The 23,359-nt window shown below is 43.3% G+C and overlaps 1 protein-coding gene across 6 annotated transcripts in view; it reads left to right on the forward strand.

Annotated features, from left to right (window-relative positions):
- ADAMTS9 (ADAM metallopeptidase with thrombospondin type 1 motif 9) overlaps positions 1-10,001 on the forward strand; it is a 163,193-nt gene extending 153,192 nt beyond the window's left edge. For 5 of the 6 annotated variants that reach the window (XM_044253222.1, XM_044253227.1, XM_044253228.1 and 2 more), the window contains 2 exons: positions 7,907-8,001; positions 9,911-10,001. In XM_044253222.1, the coding sequence (XP_044109157.1) occupies positions 7,907-7,996 (90 nt within the window). In that variant the 3' untranslated portion in view covers positions 7,997-8,001; positions 9,911-10,001. Of the gene's footprint in view, positions 1-7,906; positions 8,002-9,601; positions 9,879-9,910 lie in introns of those variants that run through there. The other variant, XM_044253223.1, reaches the window with a different exon arrangement.
- Positions 10,002-23,359: the final 13,358 nt, after the last annotated feature.

Genomic DNA, 23,359 nt, shown 5'->3' on the forward strand with positions numbered 1-23,359 from the left:
GGGGCTCGATCCCAGGACTCCGGGATCATGACCTGAGCCGAAGGCAGATGCCTAATGACTGAGCCAACCAGGCGCCCCAACATAATTTGGTTTTGATGTAGTGTTCCATGATTCGTTGTTTGCATATAACACCCAGTGCTCCATGCAATACATGCCCGCCTTAATACCTTCCACCAGGCTCACCACCCTCCATGGTCCTCCCTTCTAAACCTCTCAGTGTTTCTTGGAGCCTGTAGTCTCTCATGGTTTTTCTCCCCCTCCAGTTTCACTCCCTTCATTTCCCCCTTCCTTCTCCTACTGTCCTCCATGCTATTCCTTATGCTCCATAAGTGAGTGAAACCGTATGATAATTGACTTTCTCTGCTTGACTTATTTCACTCGGCATAATCTCCTCTAGTCCTGTCTATGTTGATACAAAAGTTGGGTATTCATCCTTTCTGATGGAGGCATAATACTCCACTGTATATATCGACCATGTCTTCTTTATCCATTCATCTGTTGAAGGGCATCTTGGTTCTTTCCAGAGTTTGGTGACTGTGGCCATGGCTGTTATGAACATTGGGGTACAGGTGGTCCTTCTTTTTACTACATCTGTTTCTTTGGGGTAAATACCCAGTAGTGCAATTGCAGGGTCATAGGATAGCTCTATTTTTAATTTCTTCAGGAATCTCCACACTGAGGGCACCTGGGTGGCTCAGTGGGTTAAAGCCTCTGCCTTCGGCCCAGGTCATGATCCCAGGGTCCTGGGATCGAGCCCCGCGTAAGGCTCTCTGCTCAGCAGGGAGCCTGCTTCCTCCTCTCTCTCTGCCTGCCTCTCTGCCTACTTGTGATCTATGTCTGCCAAATAAACAAAAATAAAATCTTAAAAGAAAAAAAAAAAAAAGGAATCTCCACACTGTTTTCCAAAGTGGCTGCACCAACTTGCATTCCCACCAACAGTGTAAGAGAGTTCCCCTTTCTCCACATGCTCTCCAATACTTGTTGTTTACTATCTTGTTGATTTTGGCCATTCTAACTGGTATAAGGTGGTATCTCAATGTGGTTTTGACTTGAATTTCCCTGATGACTAATGATGATGGAACATTTTTTCATGTGTCTGTTAGTCATTTGTATCTTCTTTGGAGAAATGTCTGTTCATGTCTTCTGCCCATTTTTTGACTTGATTATTTGTTTTTTGGGTGTTGAGTTTGAGGAGTTCTTTATGGATCTTGAATATCAGCCCTTTGTCTGTAGTGTCATTTGTAAATATCTTCTCCCATTCTGTGGATTGCCTCTTTGTTTTATTGACTGTTTCCTTTGCCGTGCAGAAGCTTTTTATTTTGGTGAAGTCCCAAAAGTTTATTTTCACTTTTGTTTCCCTTGCCTTTGGAGATGTGTCTCGAAAGAAGTTGCTGTGGCTGATGTCAAAGATGTTACTGCCTATGTTCTCTTTTAGGATTTTGTTGGATTCCTGCCTCACGTTGAGGTCTTTCATCCATTTAGAGTTTATCTTTGTGTATGGTGTAAGAGAATGGTCAAGTTTCATTCTTCTGCATGTGGCTGTCCAATTTTCCCAGCACCATTTATTGCAGAGACTGTCCTTTTTCTATTGGATATTTTTTCCTGCCTTGTCGAAGATTATTTGACCATAGAGCTGAGGGTCCATATTGGGTTCTCCATTCTGTTCCATTGATCTATGTGTCTGGTTTTGTGCCAGCACCATACTGTCTTGGTGATCACAGCTTTGTAATATAGCTTGAAATCAGGCAACGTGATGCCCCCAGCTTTGTTTTTCTTTTTTCAACATTTCCTTGTCAATTTGGGGTATTTCCTGGTTCCACACAAATTTTGAGGATTGTTTGTTCCAACATTTTGAAAAATGCCTTTGGTATTTTGATCAGGTGACATTGGAAGTATAGATTGTTCTGGGCAGCGCAGACATTTTTTAAAAATATATTATTTATTCATTTGACAGAGAGAGAGATCACAAGTAGGCAGAGCAGCAGGCAGAGAGAGAGGAGGAAGCAGGCTCCCCGCTGAGCAGAGAGCCCAATGCGGGGCTTGATCCCAGGACCCCAAGACCACGACCTGAGCTGAAGGCAAAGGCTTAACCCACTGAGCCACCCAGGCACCCCCAGCATAAACATTTTAACAATGTTTATTCTTCTGATCCATGAGCATCGAATGTTTTTCCATTTTTTTGTTTCTTCTTCTGTTATTTTCATGAGTGTTCTGTAGTTCCTAGAGTATAGATCCTTTACTTTTTTGGTTAGGTTTATTCTTATGGTTTTGGTGCTATTGTAAATGGAATCAATTCTCTAATTTCTCTTTCTACAGGTACATTGTTAGTGTTTAAGAAAGCAACTGATTTCTGTGCATTGATTTTGTATCCTGCCACATTACTGAATTGCTCTATGAGTTCTAGTAATTTGGGAGTAGAGTCTTTTGGGTTTTCTGCATAAAATATGTCATCTATGAAGAGAAAGTTTGACTTCTTCTTTGCCAATTTGAATACCTTTTATATCTTTTTGATGTCTGATTGCTGTTGCTAGGACTTCTAGTACTATGTTAAACAATAGTGGTGAGAGTAGACATCCTTGTTGTGTTCCTAATCTTAAGGAAAAGACTCTCAACTTTTCTCCATCTAGAATGACATTTGGTGTAGGTTTTTCATAGATGGATTTTAGGAAATTGAGGAATGTTCCCTCCATTCCAACACACTGAAGAGTTTTAATCAGGAAAGAATGCTGTATTTTGTCAAATGCTTTTTCTGCATCCATTGAGAGGACCATGTAGTTCTCTCTCCTCTTATTAATGTGTTCTGTCATATTAATTGATTTGTGAACATGGAACCACTCTTGCCTCCCAGGGATAAATCCCACCTGGTTGTGGAGGATAATCCTTTTAATGTACTGTTGGATCCTATTAACTAGGATCTGAGAATTTTGACATCCATAGTCATCAGGGATATTGGTCTGAAATTCTCCTTTTCGATGGGGGTCTTTGCCTGGTTTGGGGATCAAGGTAATGCCAGCCTCATAGAGAGAGTCTGGATGTTTTCCTTCTGTTTCTATTTTTTGAAGCAGCTTAAGGAGAATAGGTATTAATTTGTCTTTGAATGTTTGGTAGAATTCCCCAGGGAATCCAATAGGTACTGGACTCTTGTTTTTTGGGAGGTTTTTGATCACTGCTTCAATCCCCTTACAGGTTATTGGCCTGTAACCTGCTCAGGTTGTCAACTTCTTCCTGTTTCAGTCTTGGTAGTTTATAGGTTTCTTTTTTTTTTTTTTTTTTAAGATTTTATTTATTTATTTGACAGACAGAGATCACAAGTAGGCAGAGAGAGAGGAAGGCAGAGAGAGAGGAGGAAGCAGGCTCCCCGAGAAGTGGAGAGCCCGATGTGGGGCTCGATCCCAGAACCCCGGGACCATGACCCGAGCCGACGGCAGAGGCTTCAACCCGCTGAGCCACCCAGGCGTTTATAGGTTTCTAAAAATGTATCATTTCTTCTAGGTTGCTTAACTTATTGGCCTATAGCTATGGATAATAATATCTTTTAATTGTTTCTATATCCTTGGTATGAGTCATGATCTTTCCCCTTTCATTCATAATTTTATTAATTTGAGTCCTTTCTCTTTTCATTTGAATAAGTCTGCCCAGTAGTTTATCAATCTTATTAATTCTTTCAGAGAACCAGCTTCTAGTTTTGTTGATGTGTTCTACTATGTCTCTGGTTTATAATTCATTGATCTCTGCTCTAATCTTAATTATTTTCCTTTTCATGTGTGGATTAGGCTTAATCTGTTGTTGATTCTCCATTTCTTAAAGTGTAAAGATAGTTTGTGTATTGGGGATTTTTCTATTTTTTGGAGTGAGGCTTGGATGGCTATGTATTTCCTACTTAGGACCACCATTGCTGTATCCCATTGGTTTTGGACTGATGTGTTTTCATTCTCATTGGTTTCCATGAATTATTTAAATTCTTCTTTGATTTTCTGGTTGACCCAAACATTCTTAAGCAGGAGGGTCTTTAGCTTCCAACTGTTTGAATTTCTTTCAGACTTTTCTTTGTGATTGAGCTCCAGTTTCAAAGCACTGTGGTCTGAGAATGTGCAGGGAATAATCTCAGTCTTTTGGTATCAGTTGAGACCTGATTTGTGACCCAGTATGGGGTCTGTTCTAGAGAAAGTTCCATGTGTGCTCAAGAAAGAATGAGTATTTTATTGTTTTAGGGTGGAATGTTCTGTATATATCTATGAGATCCATCTGGTCCAGTGTGTCATTCAAAGCTCTTGTTTCTTTGTTGATTTTCTGCTCAGATGAGCTGTCTATTGCTGAGAGTGGAGTGTTGAGGTCTCCTACTGTTAACATATTATTATCAGTATGTTTCTTTATTTTCATTAACAGTTTTGCTTATGTAGTTGGCTGCTTCCATGTTGGGGGCAGAGATATTTACAATTGTTAGATCTTCTTGTTGGATAGACCCTTTAAGAATGATATAGAGTCCTTCTGTATGTCTAACTACAGTCTTTAGCTTAAAATCTAATTTGTCTGATATGAGAATTGCTACCCTAGCTTTCTTTTGAGGTCTGTTGGCATTAAAGATGGTTCTCTATCCCTTTGCTTTCAGGCTGTATCTTTAGATTCAAAATGAGTCTAAAGCATATGCATGGATCCTGTCTCTTTATCCAATCTGCAACCCTATGCCATTTTATGGAAGCATTTAGACCATTCACATTGAGAATGATGATTGAAAGATACAATTTTATTGTCATCATGTTGTCTGTGAAGTCCTTGTTTCTATAGATTGTCTCTGTAAATTTCTGTTCTATGTCACTCCTGGGGTCTTTCTCCTTTTATAGACACCCTCCCCTTAATATTTCTTGAAGGGCCAGCTTAGTGGTCACATATTCTTTCAGTTTTTGCTGGTCTTGGAAGCTCTTTCTCTCTCCATCCATTCTAAATGACAGCCTTGCTGGATAAAGAATTCTTGGCTGCATGTTCTTCTCATTTAGTACCCTGAATATGCCTTGCCAGCTCTTTCTGGCCTGTCAGGTCTCTTTGGCCAGATCGGACATTATTCTGATGTTCCTCTGTATGTAAGGAATATCTTCCCCAACACAGCCCCTAAGATGGTTTCCTTGGTTCTAAGATTTGTGAGTTTTACTATTACATGCCGGGGTGTTGGTTTGTTCTCCTTGATCTTGGGAGGGGTCCTCTCTGCCTCTAGGACACAAATGATTGTTTCATTCTGAAGATTAGGGAAGTTCTCAGCTATTATTTGCTCAAATATATCTTCTGGTCCTATCTCTCTCTCTCTCCACCCTCTTAGGGATCCCAATACTTCTGACAAGGAACTGTTTCATGGTATCATTTATTTCTCTAATTCTGTTTTCATGGTTTTTAAGCTGTTTGCTCCAGGCCACTTCCTGTTCCTTCTTTTCTATCAGTTTGTCTTCTAGATCACTAATTCATTCTTCTGCCTTGTGTTTACCCTAGCTGTCAGAGTATCTAGATTAGATTGGATCTCTTTGATAGTATTTTTAAGTTCTGCCAGATCCACTCTCATTTCTGCCCTTAGAGAATCTGTTAGCATTAATAGTTTTAGCCATCCTAGCTATTATCTGCATAACTGTTACCTTGAAGTCTATTTCCAACATCTTGCTTATATCCATATCCATTAGTTCTGTGGCAGAGGTCACAGTCTCTGAATTTTTCCTGTGTTGGGGATTCCTCCTCTTAGCCATTCTATTGAGGGGTGGTTGAGGGAATGTACAGAGTGCAGATTATTGACCGCAACCCAGGCAAGATGCATCTCTTTTATAGGGACCTTAGAGTTGTTGGCCTCTTGTTCTTCCAGCCTGTCTTCTGAGGGAGGGGCCTGACACACTGTTACTCAGGCAACACTGATTGGACAGAGTTTCCCTGCCCCCTGTGTGGGGGATGGGCCCAGTAAAAACCAGTTTTGGGGCCTTTTGTTCTCTGGTGGCTTTCTCTGGCAGCTTCCCCTGGCAGCTTTCTGCATCTCTTCCAAGAGTCAGAGGAGAAGTCACCACATCAAACTTCTGTCTCAGAGCAGAGAGATAGCAGTCTGTTCTTCAGTGAGCTCTCCAAGTCATACTGTCTCCTTTTTTGTCTGTGCTGCTAAAAACCGCAGTGTCCTGGGTTTTGCACCCCACAGCAGCACTCCCAGCCCTCGCTTCCAGGTCCAGGTATGTCTCTGCCCTTTGTCCTTCTAAAATCACAGCTGCCCCCAGTTCACACATGTGCCCCCCCCCCCCCGCAGCTCCAGATTTCAGTCTGGGGTCCTGCCCTAAAGCCCTTTTCCTGCTGGTACCGGTCTTCGAGTCTGTGCCCGGTCCCCAGCACGGGAGGCTTTTGGTGCTTTGGCGGCACAGGATCCAGGAAGTTTCCTCCCCTTTCTGTTTATCTTCTAATATCTGCCCACAGAATCACGGACAGATCATGCTCCCCACTTCACACCTCGAAACCAACCACCAGAGATATTCTGTTTCTAGAGAGCCAGAGATATCTTCTTGTATCTCAGGCTGATTTCATGAGTTTTCAGATACATATTCAGCTCAATTCAGGGGACCAGTTGAAATAGGGTCCCCTACTCCTCTGCCATCTTTGCCTCTACGCCATCTATGTATTATTTACTACTGTCAGTTGCCAACACGTCTTGGTAGATTCCACTTCAGTTATTTGGTACTAGTGTTTCCTCGGTGTCTTTGAAGCTTTCTTGCCTGAACTCCTTCCACACAGACTCTTCACAGAAGCTAATTCTTGAGTCACTTCAGACTCGGCATCACCTCCTCAAATAAACAACAGAATGATATTGATACTATCCACCCATCAACTCATCTAGTGTCAAAAAATACCACCCAAAATTATGTGCCTTGCATTTTAATTGATTATTGATGTTGCTTTCAGTGTCATTAACTTCTCAAGCCACTGTTCCTATGGAAAGGATAATAGTCTTAAACAGTGTGTTTTCTCTGGACACATTTGTTCAGCTCTTCAGTGAAACAAAATGTCCTTAACTCACCTGGGGGTATATACACTGTTTTCCCTGCTTGGCTAACACATCAGCCACTTGGAAACATAGTCAGTTTCATTGTTTATTTTTACTCGGTTTCATTTTTTATTGTGAGGAAGCGATGACGCTGTGAAGAGATCGTCAGTTGTAAATTTTCTAAATGTATGACCGCTGCTTTCCTAGTGAGTTGGGAATGTGTGATGAGGCTGAGGTCGGTAGCATTGGTGTATTCCGTATTTTTCTCGCATGGCTGTGGTGTCATTGCATGAGAAACATTTCATTTTGATAAGAGAATAAGTTCCTATGCCAAGGTGCCTTAAAAGAGCAACATTCAAAGTCACTTTTGCATTCAGGTTCTGACATGATGGTATATGCTGGTAATAAAGTAAAACAAAATGTTTCGATACAGCAATACACACAGCATCCACAACACTGCCAAGTTCCAAGAGTGTCTCCATGATTTGCAGGGTGCTGAGTAGCAGTGTAAAGCAATGAGAACTGTCACCACTGTGCACCCTGCTGTGGGAGCCTGAGCACAGGCACAGACGTTAAATGAATGAATGAGCAGGGCTGTGTTCCAATAAAACTTTATTACGGATACTGAAATTTGAATTTCCCATCATTTTCACATGTCAAGAAATATTATTCTTGGTTTGCTCCCTCTCAACCATTTAAAAATGTAAACACTGCTCCTGTTTTATGGGCCATACAGAAACAGGTGGCAGGCTGCACAGGCCCACAAACCCTCATTTGTCAGCCCCTGTTGTAGACCACGTGAGGATGTTAGGCTTTACCTCCTGTGCATGCACGAGAGATTTCCCCAAAGCCAGTGGCAGCCCTGGGAACACTAGCCCAGCAGGTGGTCTGAGCACATGCATTTTCTTGCAGGATGGAACCCGGGTCATAGGAAAATGTGGTGGTTACTGTGGAAAATGTACCCCATCCTCTGGCACCGGCCTGGAGGTCCAAATATTATAGTTAAGGTAAGTAAGTCCCACGTTTCCCTCTCTTTCTCTCTCTCTCCTGTTCTTTCTGTAAACTAATAACTAGCAAATGGGGGCTGGTCAGTTACCCCCCAGACAGGTCCTAATCTGTCCTTGAAGGACCTCAAAAGTGACTCAGTACTGTTCTACCTTTTTCTCTCCTGCTCACCTGCCCTCACGTGATTGAGGTCGTCTCTGCTGCACCCTTGGAGGTGAGGTCCTTAGGCTTTTTGCATCAGATCCCTCTGCAGTATCTACCCAAGGTGTTTCCTGGACTCCATCTCTAGAAGTCCTTTGGTCTCTGGCGCATCTAACAATCTGTATTTTGAATACAGGGAGTTCTGATTCAGATGACCTATGGATTCATGTTGGGGATGCTGCCCGAGAGTATTGCAAGAGTGATATTAATGGCATCCGGTGAGCCCTGACTATGTGTCAGGCACCGAGCCGAGCACCCTGCAGGCATTATTTCCCCTGAATCCTCACAATAAAGCCACAAGATGGGGTTTTATCCTCATTTTACAGATAGAGGCTGAGGCCCACAGAGGCAAGTGCTTGCCTAGTCGATTCCTTTGGCAGAACCCACTTGAGGTAGGGCTCTACCCCAACACCAGGGCTCTTGCTTAATGTGCTGTTCAACACACATGTGACTCAACAGTGTCATCCGAGGACTAGTGTGATCAGCATCACGCTAGATTTGCATTTTTGGAATGCAAACTCTCATGCCTTACCCTAGACCTGCGAAATCAGAATCTGTATTTTAACAAATGCACAAAAGAGTCATGCATGATAAGCTCTGACAGTGCCTCTAACCTCTTTATGCTGACACATGCTCCCTCTGCTGGGCAGAGGCCTGGATTGGTCCCTCATTGTCTCATCGCCATGCCTTCAGCTACAGTGGATGAGTTCAGTCAATCCCGGGAGCCTTCTGCAATTTATTTCAAGCTTTTGGCAGCTCATTGTCCTGTAGGACTCTTTAAGATCCTGACATAGGGGTACCTACTTGACATTTATGTATCAGTATTTCACTGTTTCATTAAACATTCATATTCAAAATTATGATCTTCCATTAGGATTGTTTCTATTGAGGCAACAGGGGAAAAAAAGGAGATGTACTGCCTTAAATAACTGAGAAATCCAAGCAGTGGGCTAGCTTCAGGCATAGCTGGATCCAGAGGCTCAAACAGGATCAAGACCCTTTCATTCTCCCATCAGTCAGCAAGGCTTATTTCATTCTCAGACAGAACATCTCCCCCACTCCCTGGTCTCTGGCAGCTCTAGGCTTACATCATCTTTGCCGTTCAGGGCCCCAGATAAATGCTCACCTCCAGCGTCCATTCTGCACAAGAACTCAGGCTCTCCTTGGTTGCATGGGCACTTCTGAACCAATTACAAGGTCCAGGAGACTGAGATCATATACCCAGCTGGAGTTGGGTGATCTATAGCTTCATTTAGAAGAGGAAGAAGAAGGAATTTGTTATCAGAAAAAAGGAGATGGGATGGACGCAGGCCAAGTCAGCAGGAATCCACTATAGATCCTCATTGTATATGTATTTTACATATTTTATATCTAGTAAAATAGTTTTGTATGTGTTTATAGGCAGTAAAATTTGAGTGAATTGTATATACATGATATTTACATGCGTGTCTAGAAAAAAACTGGAAGGAAATGGACCAATATTTGAAGAGCAATATCTCACGGGAGAGATTTCAGGCTAGTAGTTTATTATTTTATTCTTTTTATGCTCCCCAGAAATGTTCATGTTTCTTATAGCAAACATACATCACTTTTAAAATCTGGACAAAGTAGCATCGTTTTTAAGATCCTGTATGTAAAAAGTGATCTTGCCTGATGTATGACATTTGAGACAGATGGTTTACATTTCTTGTGTGACTTGTTCATTTTCAGGTGCTCTGAAGAGGAAGTCATTATGGGATGGATGAAGGATAGTAATGCAATACCTCCACCTGAAATTTGTGTGTGTGCGTGTGTGTGTGAGGACTTGTATGAGTGGGTGTGTGTGTACATATGCACATATATACATAGACACACACACACACATACACGTATATGTGTGTGTGTGTGTATGTGGAATATCCTAATGATGTAAAGTTTAATATTTATGTTTGAAATTATTTATTGTGATGTAATATTTTTGTACGTAAAATGATTCTATTACGACTGCCTTTTGCATAATTTGTCCCTTGCAGTCAGATCACTGCATTTTACGTACTCTACATTATATGTAGTACTATGACAGAAGTGATCCTTCATTATCACGGTACATTATTGTTTACTTTCTATCTGTAAATATTCTGCTGTTACTTTTAAAATTGTACTTTGTTTTTGTTTTTTAAAACAACCTAGCTGCCATCAAGGTGCTACAAGGGTCATGTAAGTGTATTTTGGCATTCCTAGGAAAGTATCCGCCAATTAGTAACGTAGTAATGTCACAGATCATTGCAGCTATTAGTGATGTTAATTGTCTATTCAGTTTCATGTGATCTCTGGGAAAAAAAATTGCTGCCTTGGTGCTATATATTGTATATACTTAAGAGATATCAGACTCAGAAATGTAAACATTTTTAATAAAAGGGAGGAATGGAAGGACAGTTTACAATGGACAGAATCACTTGGAAAAGTAAGACCAGCTTGTTTATCCTTATGTTTGGACATGCCTGTTTTGGAAGAGAGGTAGACTCTGTTCTTTATTTTATTATCATCATTAATACTTTGCTTCAGTTCTTGGTGCCTTGATCTCTCCGAAGTTAAATGGAGGCTACTCCAAAGCAGCTTCATTATAGAATGATACTAAGAAAGTGGGACTCTCTCAATATTTTGCCAAGATGTTCTAAAGTGATGTCCATGTTTACTGGTTGCAAGACAGAGGGTGCTCGGGATGGAATGACCTTCAGGACCCCCAGCACACCTGGAGAAGTTCAGGACCAGTTTTTAGTCATCACAATTGTCTTGTCACCAGCATGTCACAGCATGAACACATTGGCTGGTGACATGACTTCTCTTCAGAACGTGACCCTAGGACCCCGCCAGTGTCCGTGGCTGCTACCGCAATCAGCATTTGTGAGAAGACATAAACTGTGGAGTACAAGACACCTGAATCTTTCTGATTGTCCATTAACCAACTGCTTGTAACTTATTTCCAAAATGGAAGTTGAAGTCATCTTTCTGACCTTCTGACCTGATTGAAGGGAAGCCACTGCCAGTGGCCCACGCCAGGTGCTCGGTTTGAGAAATCCAGCCCACCTCCACAACCCAAAGAGATTGGAAAAAACCTGGCAGTAACCTCCAACCCCAAACAAACTCCAGAGTGCTCCAGAAGAGGCTATACTCAGTGTATGAATGTGTTATTCTCATTTATTAATACATTGTGAAAATATACTATGAATAAATACCATGAGCACATCCAAACATTTGTGTTTTACATGGTTCCTGGACTCTTGATTCAAGTTGGAATGAAAATATGTCCAACTTTTTAGGATTGTTGGATTAAGAAGCAAGACATATTTTTGTAATCCCATCGATTACAGCTGCCACTCCAGAGATATATAAGGGACGGGGACTGTCCCCAAGGTCTGCTTTTTCACTATTCAAATCAGCTGAAGTGGTTCTGAGAGAGATATTACTCTCTTGTCTGTGCGATGGGGAACAAATGAACAAATAAAACAGGAGATTTAAGTGGGCTTGGGGGCTTCATTGTTAATTTTATATGGCAGGAGTTTCTACGCTTTGGACTTAATGGTATCCAGGGAAATAAGAGCTTTCCAAAGATGTCAGATAAACAGCAAATAGTAAGTGGGCATCCACCATATGCCAGCCCCTCCTCTAAATTTTTAGCTCTTTCTCATAACCACCAAGCAGAAGTTCATGTACAGTGAGTAAGTGGCAGTCCCCAAACACCCGTGTTTGGCTCTGATTGGGTTACGGGTCCCCCTCTGGGCCAGTCATGTTGTTGAGGGGGCCAATGTCATGTACCATCTAGAGTCAGGTGATTGACAGCTTTGGCTGGAGGGAAGTTCCCAGAGGAAGGGGTTTTGTTATCAGAGAAGGATAGACAGTATAAAGACAGACAAAAGCAGAGTGTATCTACTCTAGATTCCAACTCTGTGTGTGTGTGGGTGGGTGTGTGTATGTGTGTGTGTTTGCATGTGTGGGCAAACTCAAATCCTATAGCTAACACCATGATCCCACCCCTTATCGACCCTCAGCATTGTCTGAGACCTGGGTTCTAGTCTTTCTTCTGACATCTACTAACTGTCTGATTCTAAGCTTTAGTTTCTTCACTTCATAAAATGAGGCTATTGAGAGTCCTCCTACTTACCTTGTGAGATTGTTTTCTGAAGACCTTTTCAGCCCTGCATCATGCATCAGTGGTGTTAAAATAGCTGCCTTCAAATTGTGCATCGGCAAATTTAAACTGATGGCCAACAGTGAAGACATGAATGGTTTCAGTTAGGAATTAACGTTCAACTGCTAATTTCGGAGACCTGACTGCAATGTCTTATACATTAAAAAGTGTGTTCACTTTTCAACACAACAGTGTTTTACTATTATGTAAAATAACCCTGGAGATAGGCAATCCAGGACTGGTATGGCAGCTCCACAGAATCCTCAGGTGCAGTTTCTTTCTCTATCTTGTCTCCTCAATCCTCCGTAGTTCAATATGGCTGCTAAGGCTCCAGCAATCACCCCCAAATTCCAGACAGGAAGAAAGGAGTGGAGGAAAAGTGGCCTGGCCCCAGCTGTCTTGCTTTTAAAAAGGTTTTCCAGAAGCCTCGTTTAACAAATTCCACTTACAGCTTCTAGCTGGCAGGAGCAGTAGAGAAACCAGGTTGTTTCACAGAGTACATTGCCAATCTGAATAAAACGAGGGATCTGTTCCTATGAAAGCAGGCAAAATGAATTTAAGAGAGACAACGAGAAGTCTCTGTGACAGGTTCAAGTACAGAGAGAAGAGGGAGCGGTTTGGAAGCAATTAGCACAAAGTAAATGAGAGATAAGAGGATCTGGGCAAGGGTTGTGACTACTGTCATGGTAGAAAATTATAGAATGAAGGAGGTGGGAAAATGAACAGATACTGACAGTCGATAGATGGAGGGTGGACTGCAGGAAGGAAGGTCATTTGCCTATAAATACAGCCGGGGTGACACTAAGATGAACACGTAGGTGGCAGAATGGACAGATACAGTCTTTTAGAGTCTGTGGATTTTTAACATTTTTATAGCAGTGTACAGATTAAATACTGTCTTTCTATTCTTTTCATTCATTCATTTACCCAAATAATACTTACCAAGCATCTACTTATTTCCAGGCCTAAGCTAGGCACCAGGGGTGCAGCCGTGTATTCGTTAAGGGTACAGGCTAGGGGCTGTATTTGTCCACTAGGGCTCCCGTAGCAAAATACACAGAGTGGGTGGCTTACAATGGGAATCTATTCTCACCATTACAGAGGCTAGAAGTCCAAGATCAAGGTGCCGCCTGGGTTGATTTGTGATGAGGGTCCCTTCCTGGCTCCGAAACATGCCTAGACGTGCCTCTTCTCGCCGAGCCCTCAAAGGGCCTAACCTCAGTGTGAGCACGGAGAGAGAAAGAGATCTTTGGTGTCTCTGTTTCTCCTTATGAGGACACCAGTCCTGTTGGATAGAGCCCCACTCTTATGACTTCATTTAATTTTGATTACACCCCATATCTCCAAACGTGGCCACATTAGGGGTTAAGGCTTTAACATATGACTTTTGGGGAGGCACTATTCAGTTCATAACAGAGGCTTTATAAGGAAGAAATCCCAAAATAACATGGATATTTATTTCTCTCTCCTCACTATGCACAGGTCCTATCCGATTGGTGACTTGATTCTGTATGTCATCAGAGAACTGGGGCTCCTTCAGTTTTGTGGCTTAGCCATTCTCAAAGGTGTCGTCTTTACGTGGCTCATCCCCATCATATTTGTGTTCAGCCTGAAGGAAGGGAGCAGTCATCTTAAGGTCATCAGGCAAGATCTGGAAGTTAAAGAATGACTTTTATTCCCCACTTATTGGCATTTGCTTCGATGCATGTCCTCATCGAGTAGAAATGCTCCCCAGCAGGCCACCACGTACCAGCAAAGTCTACAGGCAGGCGAGGTTTCTATTACAATAGGATGAAGGGAAGGATGGCTGATGGGCAAATAAACAGCTTCTGCCAGCAGCAGTGCACAAAGCCTATAAAAATCTGTGCTCTTTGGAGCTTACATTGTAGTGGTGACAGATGGACAAGAAGCAAAGACCCAACAAAACCACTCCACAATGGTTTCCCAATAGTAAATCCGACTCCGTTGGCCACCATGGCTCCCAGGTATGACCGTGGCCCAATGTGTCATTCCATCAGCATCAAGAGCTCTCATAGCCAAAGCTTTCACACATGCTGTCGTTCCCTTTGCCTTCTGGGTTCTACGTTTCTTTCTCTTCTGATATGCTAGTAACAAATAGCAAACAAAACCCACTGTGGAATGGGGAGAAGTACCGGAGGAAGAAATAAAGGGAGAAGAGGAACAGAGCGAGCCCTGTATCCCAGGGTAAGTGTGTTTCTGTTTTAAATAAAATGGTCAGAAATTCTTTATGCAGCTACAAACAAACCTGCGAGGGTCCCCATAAAAGCCTGCCATCAACCACCCTGGGGGCGGGGAAATTCCACCTGTTACCAGCAGGTGGCAGGAGCGGTCCTGTGCTGGCTTTTGGTCTCCAATCTAGGTCATTGCCCTGTTAGTGCGTGTGCATGTTTCCAGCTTATTTTAGAGGTGATTCTGCAAGATGGGCCTAAGACCTTCAGAGCCCCTAAGCCCTGCAAAGATTTGACTCCTCTCCTCAAATATATACCTCAAAATTAAAAATAACCCAGATCATAAATTTAGGTTTTTCCCTGGAGACTATCTTTTAAAAATAGCAAATGTTGATGTTTTTTCCTAAGAAATTTGAAGAACTTTTTGCTATAGCCTTAAGCACATGTTTTGTGTTCAGAAGATGGCGCAGCTCAATTTACAACATCATTAGTCACAATGATATTTTATCAGGACAAAGGAGCAAATATTCCAAGTACGGAGAAGTGGGGCATCTGGTTATAACGGGGTAAGAGGATAAAATGTAACTTTGAGTGGAAATTGTACCAGTTACGGCGTGACTGATATTGTGACACTTAGGACTTAGGATCCAGTGCCTTACAGGCTGTTGGTATGAGCGTCACAAGATGGCCCACGATAGTGTTTGTGTGCTGAAAAGACAACCAAATTTCAATTTATTACAAGTCCAAAACCCTAGTTCTTAATCTTTGGAGGCAGCTGAGAAATTCCATAATTTATCAGTCTAGTTTTTAGCTATTACTTTAAAAAAAAACATAATTTTGGCTTCATCTTCTTCATTGTCAGGTAAAAAACATAAAATATTTTATGTAGTATTTATGCATTTCATGAAATGTATTTCTGCTTAAGTCCTTCAGTTATCTGACTTAAGCAAGTCTTTCTGCATACTTAAATTTTTATAAATGCAAACATGTAATATAAATATTACATAAATCAGTGGCCTTGAAGTTCTTTTAATTATCCCATCATGGAAAATTAATCTAACATGGCTTCAACTTAAAATTACAAATTTAAATCGAGTACTCAATGACACATTGTAAATTGGCATTATAAGCTACCGTGCTTATAGTTCAAATGTCTAAAGTCATGGCAATTATATAAGCTATCAAATTTTTACATGTTCCTAACACTAAAAGCTTAATACAATGGTTCTGATTCTCTTAAGCACTTTTATATCTTACGTCCTACCATTAGGATGCATAAACGTTTTACGTTCTTTTGTGCAGTCTACAACCATTAGAAAGACCCGGACCCCCACTGGGCATGAGATCAGGAGCAGGAAAAAACCAGGTGGTTCTTCTCATTGCAACTTGGGAAACCTTTGGTATTTATGTCCTAAAATGTAATGCATTTCCCCAGGCCAGGTTTCAAACTAAAAATTTATCATCTCCTAGTTCTAGAGGTTCGAAATCCAGAATGGGTCAGTAGGGCTGTGCTCCTTCTGGAGGGTCTACTGGAGACTCAGTTTCCTTGCTTTTCCAGCTTCTAGAGGCCACCGACATTCCCTGGGGCGCAGCCCCTCCTCCATCTTTGAAGCCAGCGGCAGTAGCATTGAAAAGCAGCACTTTCCGGGGCGACTGGGTGGCTCAGTCAGTTAAGCATCTGGCTCTTGGTTTTGACTCAGGTCATGGTCTCAGGATCACGGGATCGCCCTGCGTGAGGCTACATGCTCTGCAGGGGATCTGCTTGAGATTCTCTCTCTCTCTCTCTCCCTCTGCCCCTCCTTCCTGCCCACCCCTGCTCATGCACTTGCACTCTTTTAGATAAATATATCTTCTAAAAAAAGAAAGAAAAGTTGCATTTTCAGATTTTGCTCTCCCTATCCAATCTCTGCTTCCATCAGCATAACACTTTTTCTAACTTTGACTCACTTGCTTCTCTTGATCTCACTGGGCCAGTCAGATAAGCAAAGGTATTCTCCTTATCTTGAGATCCTTAATCATACCTACAAAGTCCCTGTGATATGTAAGGTAAGCCCCTGTGATATGTTTGGAGATTGGGACACAGTCAGCTTCAGAGGTCATGAATCCGCTTACTATACCTTCTGTGCACATGCATTAAGAGATACAGGCCAGATGCTAACTGGATTGATTGTCCAAATCCCAAATGGGCCACACTGGCCTTTATGTCAATGACCCTTAACTTTAAGACAGGAGTGTCCCCATAGCCCTTGTTCCTTGAATTCTGCCCCGTGCCTCATTTCTCTGACCATACTTCAAGGTCAGCAACACACTGCTCGATTCGATTTTGCATACAGCTCTTGTACATGAATAGCTTCCTGTCTTTGCCCAAAGACTTTTGAACTTGACAAGAGTTCTGTGTTTTCACATGTACTTCCTAGGACATAGAATTCTGAAGATACTGAAGAGATGGTGTGCTGTATTCTGGAGCTTTCTTGAACTTGGACATCTCTGACCTGCCCTGAAGAACAATGCTAAGGCCCCTCTTATGACATTGTAGGACATGAACCATTATATGTACAGAAAGCTTCTGAGGAATACTTGGCATCCGTCCCTTTATCATCCTTCTTGATAAACCAGGATGCTTCCTCAGTGCTTAAAGCTCAGCCTCATGATACCACAGAATGGGTGTACACGTGGAAGCCTCCTGGGCCCCAACTTCTCCAGGGCCAAGTAAGGAGACCTTAGGGGCTGCCCATGTGGTCCCTGGGCACAGCCCCCAAGCTTAATCAGTATCTCTAGAGGCAGGGCCCAAGAATCTGCCTTTTTAACAGGTTCCCCAAGTGATCCATCTGCACATGAAGGAGACCCCCCACCCCCGACCCCCAACCCCCGATGGAGTTTCCTTCTTCCCACACAGCATGAGCATCTCCAGACACTGGTGACAGGGCCTGCACCCACCCCCTCCCCCAACACTTACCTTCGCCTTTTGTTAGTCTATGGCCAGCACCCACGGACTCTAGAGCAAGCCGTGGACATGATGCCTACACTCCCCGGCCCTCCTCCTTCTTCAGCGGGTCAGTAGGGCTGTGTTCCTTCTGGAGGTTCTACGGGAGAATCAATTTCCTTGCTTTTCCAGCTTCTAGAGGCCACCTACCTTCCTTGGTGCATAGCCCCTTCTTCCGTGACATGAGGCTCCCATGTTATTGGGTTGCTGTGAGGATTCTGTGCTGGTACAGTCAAAGTATTTATTTCCAACATTGCCTGGCATGTAGTTAAGTACTCAGTATCTTAGCTATTAGAACATATATGTAGAGCATCCGTACCTGCTCTGGATAATCTATGCTTTCATGTGGGAAGGGAGAGTATGACGGGGCTGACCCAGAGTTTACCTCCACTGCATGTCCTTGAGTTGAGAAAACCAGGTTTTCGTGTATGTCCCTCCTGGGATGCCTTTTGCACCCAAAATGCTGCAGTTCTTTGTTTCCTCCTCCAACATGGGAATGAAAGCTGTGAATCAGAGGTTGATGTCAAGACTAGAAGGAGCCTGAAAGATTATATAGACTGACAGTAATCACAGTAGCTACCTCAAAAGAATTACAGAACCTGTGTTTATTGCCCATTCACTATGTGTGATGGTTAAAGTTTGCATCCACTTGGCTAACTCATGGTACCCTGTTTTTGGTCAAACACCAGTTGAGATGTTGTTCTGCGGGTTTTTTTGGTTTGGTTTTTTTTTGGGGGGGGGATGTGATTAACACTTAAATCAGTAGACTCTGAGTAAAGCGGATTATCCCCGATGCTGTGGGAAGCTTCATCCGATCAGTGCAAAGCCTTGAGAGAAAAAGCCTGAGGTTCGCTGAGGATGAAGGACGTCTGCCTGTAGACGGCTGTCCAACATCAGCTCTTCCCTGGGTCTCTAGCCTGCCAGCCTGCTCTGCAAATTTTGGACTGGTTAACCTACATAATCGCATAAGCCATAAAAATAAGTCTCTCTCGAGATAGGTAGTATAATCGTATGTATTATGTAACTTTATATACTCTGCATCCATATCTGATAGCTGGCTCCTCTTGGTTGTATTCCTGGAGAACACCAACCAAGAGACCATATGACAGGCCAGAGATAACCCTTTGCACAACTCTAGAGCCCGTCATTCACCCAGAGCCGCTGAAGGCTTTGCACATGTCCTTTCATGGACCCCTCATGACAGCTTTCTGGGGGAACCGTCTGTTGATTCCCATTTTAAATCTGAGGAGACTGAAGGTTGAGTCTGACAGCCTTATTCGCAAACCCTGGGTCTTAACCACTCAGGGGAGGCAGGACCCAGGGCCAACATCTCCTCACGCCTGATGCACTGACTTTCCACACAAGTGAGCTTCCTCCCAGAAAGAAGAGGGCGTCTAGAACCTTGCTGCACGTGAGCAGGCAGGCAAAGAATGAAAGCGGTCCCACCTGGAATGCTTCCTGTGACTGCTGCATATTCTGGACCAGACACCACCACGGGTTAAGAACCACAGGCCCCTGCGAGGTCAAGATAAGGCAGTTTCTTCCTAGTCCATGTCTCTGTGGGGCTCACCTTTGACTCTGACTGAGCCACATTTGGAAATGCCTGCCTCAGCGTCCTTCCGGGCTTTCTGCCAGAGTAGCTGGCCGCCATGTTCCAACGAGGAAAGGTTGTGCCAGGGGTTCTGGACTCATTTGCATCCCCTCCTCCCTGGACCTGAAAAAACAACAACAACAACAACAACAACAAAAACTCTTTGTCCAAGGAAAGAGCCAAGCTCTTCACTCAGCAGCTGTCCAGTGCCGACACCTGTGGCTTTCAAGAGGCCCTATGTTGTCTGAAGTGGGATTTACTTTCCATCTCTGCCCAGGTATTAGTCTACTTAGGTAATGAAGTGTTAAAAGCAATTGCTGGGCCCGTTTGGGCTAACCCAGGGGTTGGCAAATCCTTGTTTCTTTTGCCATTTACAAAATATTTTCTTTGTAGTTGTCCTTGAAGCCCAAGTGGGACTAATGGCTTTAACTATCAGCCTACACGTTTCAGAGTGATTTCCACATCAGGAAGCCATTGTCAGCTTCCCCAAACACTTAAGTGGTAGAGGATAGGAGCAATTCTGAAAGGCCACGCTTCTGTTCCAGTCTCCATCCTGCTCACAGAGGAGCTGGTTTTCAGCAGCAATTTCCATTTCTGCCTCCTTGTGTGCACTAAATCATTTAAGGCTCCATTTTCCTTCAGAATAAAAGGTTTCCTTGGTAATGAAAAAGCATTCTAATCATCGCCAGCACCTAAGAAATGGAGTTGGCTTTGCAGTCCCAAAGACCAAAGTGCCCGCGTTGGCATGGTCACGAAGGAAGAGCGTCAGAACAGTCCCGGCAAGCGTGTGGTGGGGAAGAGGGCAGTTTCTAAAATCTGGGCAGGTTGCTTACTTCTCTAGAACTCAGTTTCCTCGTTTGTAAATCAGAGTGATAACGGCATCTATCTCCTGCCTTTGTGGCATAACACACCACCCAAAGCTCAGCACCGTGAAACAATACACATTTGTTATCTCATGGTAGGGTCTGTGGATCAGAGATCCAGGTATGACTTAGCTGGATCTGAGATGCCTTCAGGGTCTCCTATAGGCTCCACTCAAGACATTGGCAGGGGTTGTAGTCCGTTCTAGGCTGACTAGGGGGGCATCTGCTTCCAAGCTCATGCCCGAGATGGTTGTCAGGATTCTGTTTTCTGCAGGCTCTTGGCCGCAGACTGCTCTCAGTTCTTGCCCAGTGGATCTCTCTGCAGATCCAGAGTGAATCTCTGATCAGAGTGAGCAAGCAGAAAAAGCCAGAAAGAGAGGGCCAGCAAGGAAGGTGTCAGTCTTTCATAACCTAACCTCGGAGATGGCATCCTATCCCTTTTGTTGTTTCCTAGGCACAAGAAGGAAGTCATTAGCTAATTTCAAACTTCCTGAGCTTTTTACTACTAAGTTCTTCAGTATCATCCCTAAAAAACAGACATTCTCCTCCTCAACCACAATGCCTTATGACATCTAAAATAATGAAAATAATTCCTTATGTCACTGAAATTCCTGCTTCTATCTTAAGTATTTCCACTTGTCCCTGCCATGTTTTTTATGGATAGTTTATGGGAACCACGGTCAATTAAGATTCATGCATTGCATAAATTTGATTGTGATATCTTTTAACTCTCTTTCGGTCTCTAACACCCTCCTCCCCTTTTTCATGCCACTGATATTTTTTTTCTTTCATTTTTCTCCGTTGATTTGTTGAAAAGAAAAGAGGCCAGTGGTTTCATATTCTGGATTTATCTGAGCGCTTCCTCGTGATATCCTTGAACTTCTTCTCCTATCTCCTGTATGTCTGTGTTCCTATAAATGAGATTTAAGGAAGTATATTCAGCAAACTATTTCATCAGTGACACTGTGTCATCCAATTTCTATTTCACTAGGAGGCACGTAATGTCTGGTTGTGCCACTGCTAGTGATTTTAAGATTAATCCGAGTGGTGCTTTTTAAAATGTTTATGTTACTTCTCTGCTTAGAAACCTTGGAAGGGCAGCCCATTCCACTTCAGATAAATCCCATCTCCCTACCATTATCTGGCTCTGGGCTCATTCTTTCCCTGTTTGTCGCTCTATCTCAACTGCAGTGAGCTACCATCCATCCAACTTGCCAAGATCTTTCTCAGCTTAGGACCTTTGCACCAACTGCTTGGGACACTCTCTCCCTAGAGCTTTGCATGGCTGCTTACTTCTCATCCCTTCCCAACAGCCCTCCTTCCCAAACCACTCTCTGATTCATAACCCTGTTTTATTTGCTTTCGCCATTTATCACATACAGAAACAATTTCATCCTTTTTTGCTTGTGTCTTTCCTTACGTGTTTCTGAGTTTCTCATCTGACTTCCCATACTAGAATATCAACAGCTCGGTCAGGGACCTTGTCATGGCTACTTACCACTGCACCCCAAAACCTGGAAGAGTGCCAAGCACCTCTCCCATGCTCAATCAATATTTGTTGAGCAAATAAATGAATCTTACCAGGGAGGCTTATATTAAGATACAGCCCCTAAGACACCTATCTGCGGAGAATAAAAATAGCACTCATCCCTGTTTGTGCTTCTGGGGTTTGGGTTTTTGCTCTTTTTTTTTTGGTGGACTAATTAATGCCTTTGGAGGGGTGTATAATGCTTTCCTACCAGACCATTGCTATTCAAAGTGTGTCACATAGACATAGAAGTTTTGGTGATATCTGCAACCCTGTTAAAAATGCACAATCTTATCAGGTGCCTGGGTGGTTCAGTAGGTTACAGGTCCGCCTTCCACTCAGGTCATGACCCCAGGGTCCCACAGGGGACTCCCTGCCAGGGTCCTGCTTCTCCCTTTCCCTCTACTACTCCCCCCACTGTCCCTCCCCGCCATGCTCCATGCTCAAGCTCTCTCTCCCTCTGCTCTCTCTGTCTCAAATTATATATATATATATATATATATATATATATATATATATATATATATTTTTTTTTTTTTTTAATGCAGAATCTTGGGCCGCAGTGCAGATCTGCTGAACCCGATGCCCAGGTGGTGGCCGCGTTTTCAAATCTGAGAAGCCCCCAGCTGTTCTGTTTCTCCTCCCCACCCTAGTCTCCAGCTTTACCCAATCACTGCCAGTGTGAAGCCTGAATGGCCCATCCCCAGGAAGCAGCTTCAGGTGCCTCCTGAACTATTTACCTAACAGCTTATCTCCCAGGGCTCCTTTCCTCCAGTCTCGTTCTGTTTATAAATATTGAAGCTGAAACGTAAACCACATTGAAACTCTTCCCCCCTGAGGCCTGCGTGTCCTGGTAAGACTTTACATTTGCCGCTATCTCTTGACCTATCTTAGGCAAACAGTTTTAAATGTTTTCGCTCGTGGCTTGGGTTGAGCTTTTCCTTTCATGTTGCCCTGTAAGCAGAAGGAGGCCGGCGTTTATTTGGAAAGCATGAAGGTTTCGCAATATTTCTTAACCGTGGGTTGAAGTCATCGAGCACCACGCTGTGGAATTGGGATTTGATCCCGTGCAGCCCCAGTGCCAAGCCCGCGCTGGAAACCTTTGCAACGGGGTGCGCGCGGGGTGCGCGCGGGGTGCTTTACAAACGCGCTCTTTGTCCGCCCTCTTATGCTTCCTTCACTGGAAGGGCGTGTGAGCATGGCTTTGAGTACAGTGGGAGACTTGGGGGCGGGGGAACATCTAGAACTTTAGATGTCCTGCAAGAGCAGAAGGCCCAGAAACCCAGGGGTCAGGACTGTCCCTGGACTCTTCCATCAGACTTTGTTCAGCGTGTTGGTCGTGTTCCACAGTCTCTCAGGATGTCCTAATAAGAGCTCAGGAATCATACAGGACCTCAGGGAAAAAGTATTCACCTCCACTCAGCATTTCCTGAGCTTTTGCTGTGTGCTACACGTGGCCCAGATACCTGCGAACACAGTGGCGGCTGAGGGGGGTGGGTGAGGGGTGTGTGTGACATCACAATACCATTTTTCTGGAACGTATATCTTAATGGGGTATAAATGAGATCAATAACGTCTGAAGGGCTCAATGGTTTGAGGGTCCAGAGAAGACTATTCTGAAGTGTATCTCAGCTTTAGAAATGGACAATTCATCGAAGTCACATGTTAAAAAAGCAAGGGTTTAAGCTCAGCTCATCCATCTACTTTTAAGTTGGAATTCCATGAGCCATCATGTTTAAGGGCCATTTGGAAAAAGTTTGATTGCATTTGCAAACTTAATTAAGCTACGTTTATAAATTCTGTGTATTCAGTTAAATTTTTTAGTAGCTCATTTGTG

The sequence above is a fragment of the Neovison vison genome, chromosome 6 (assembly GCF_020171115.1).
Source record: "Neovison vison isolate M4711 chromosome 6, ASM_NN_V1, whole genome shotgun sequence".
Classification (NCBI taxonomy): Eukaryota; Metazoa; Chordata; class Mammalia; order Carnivora; family Mustelidae; genus Neogale; species Neogale vison.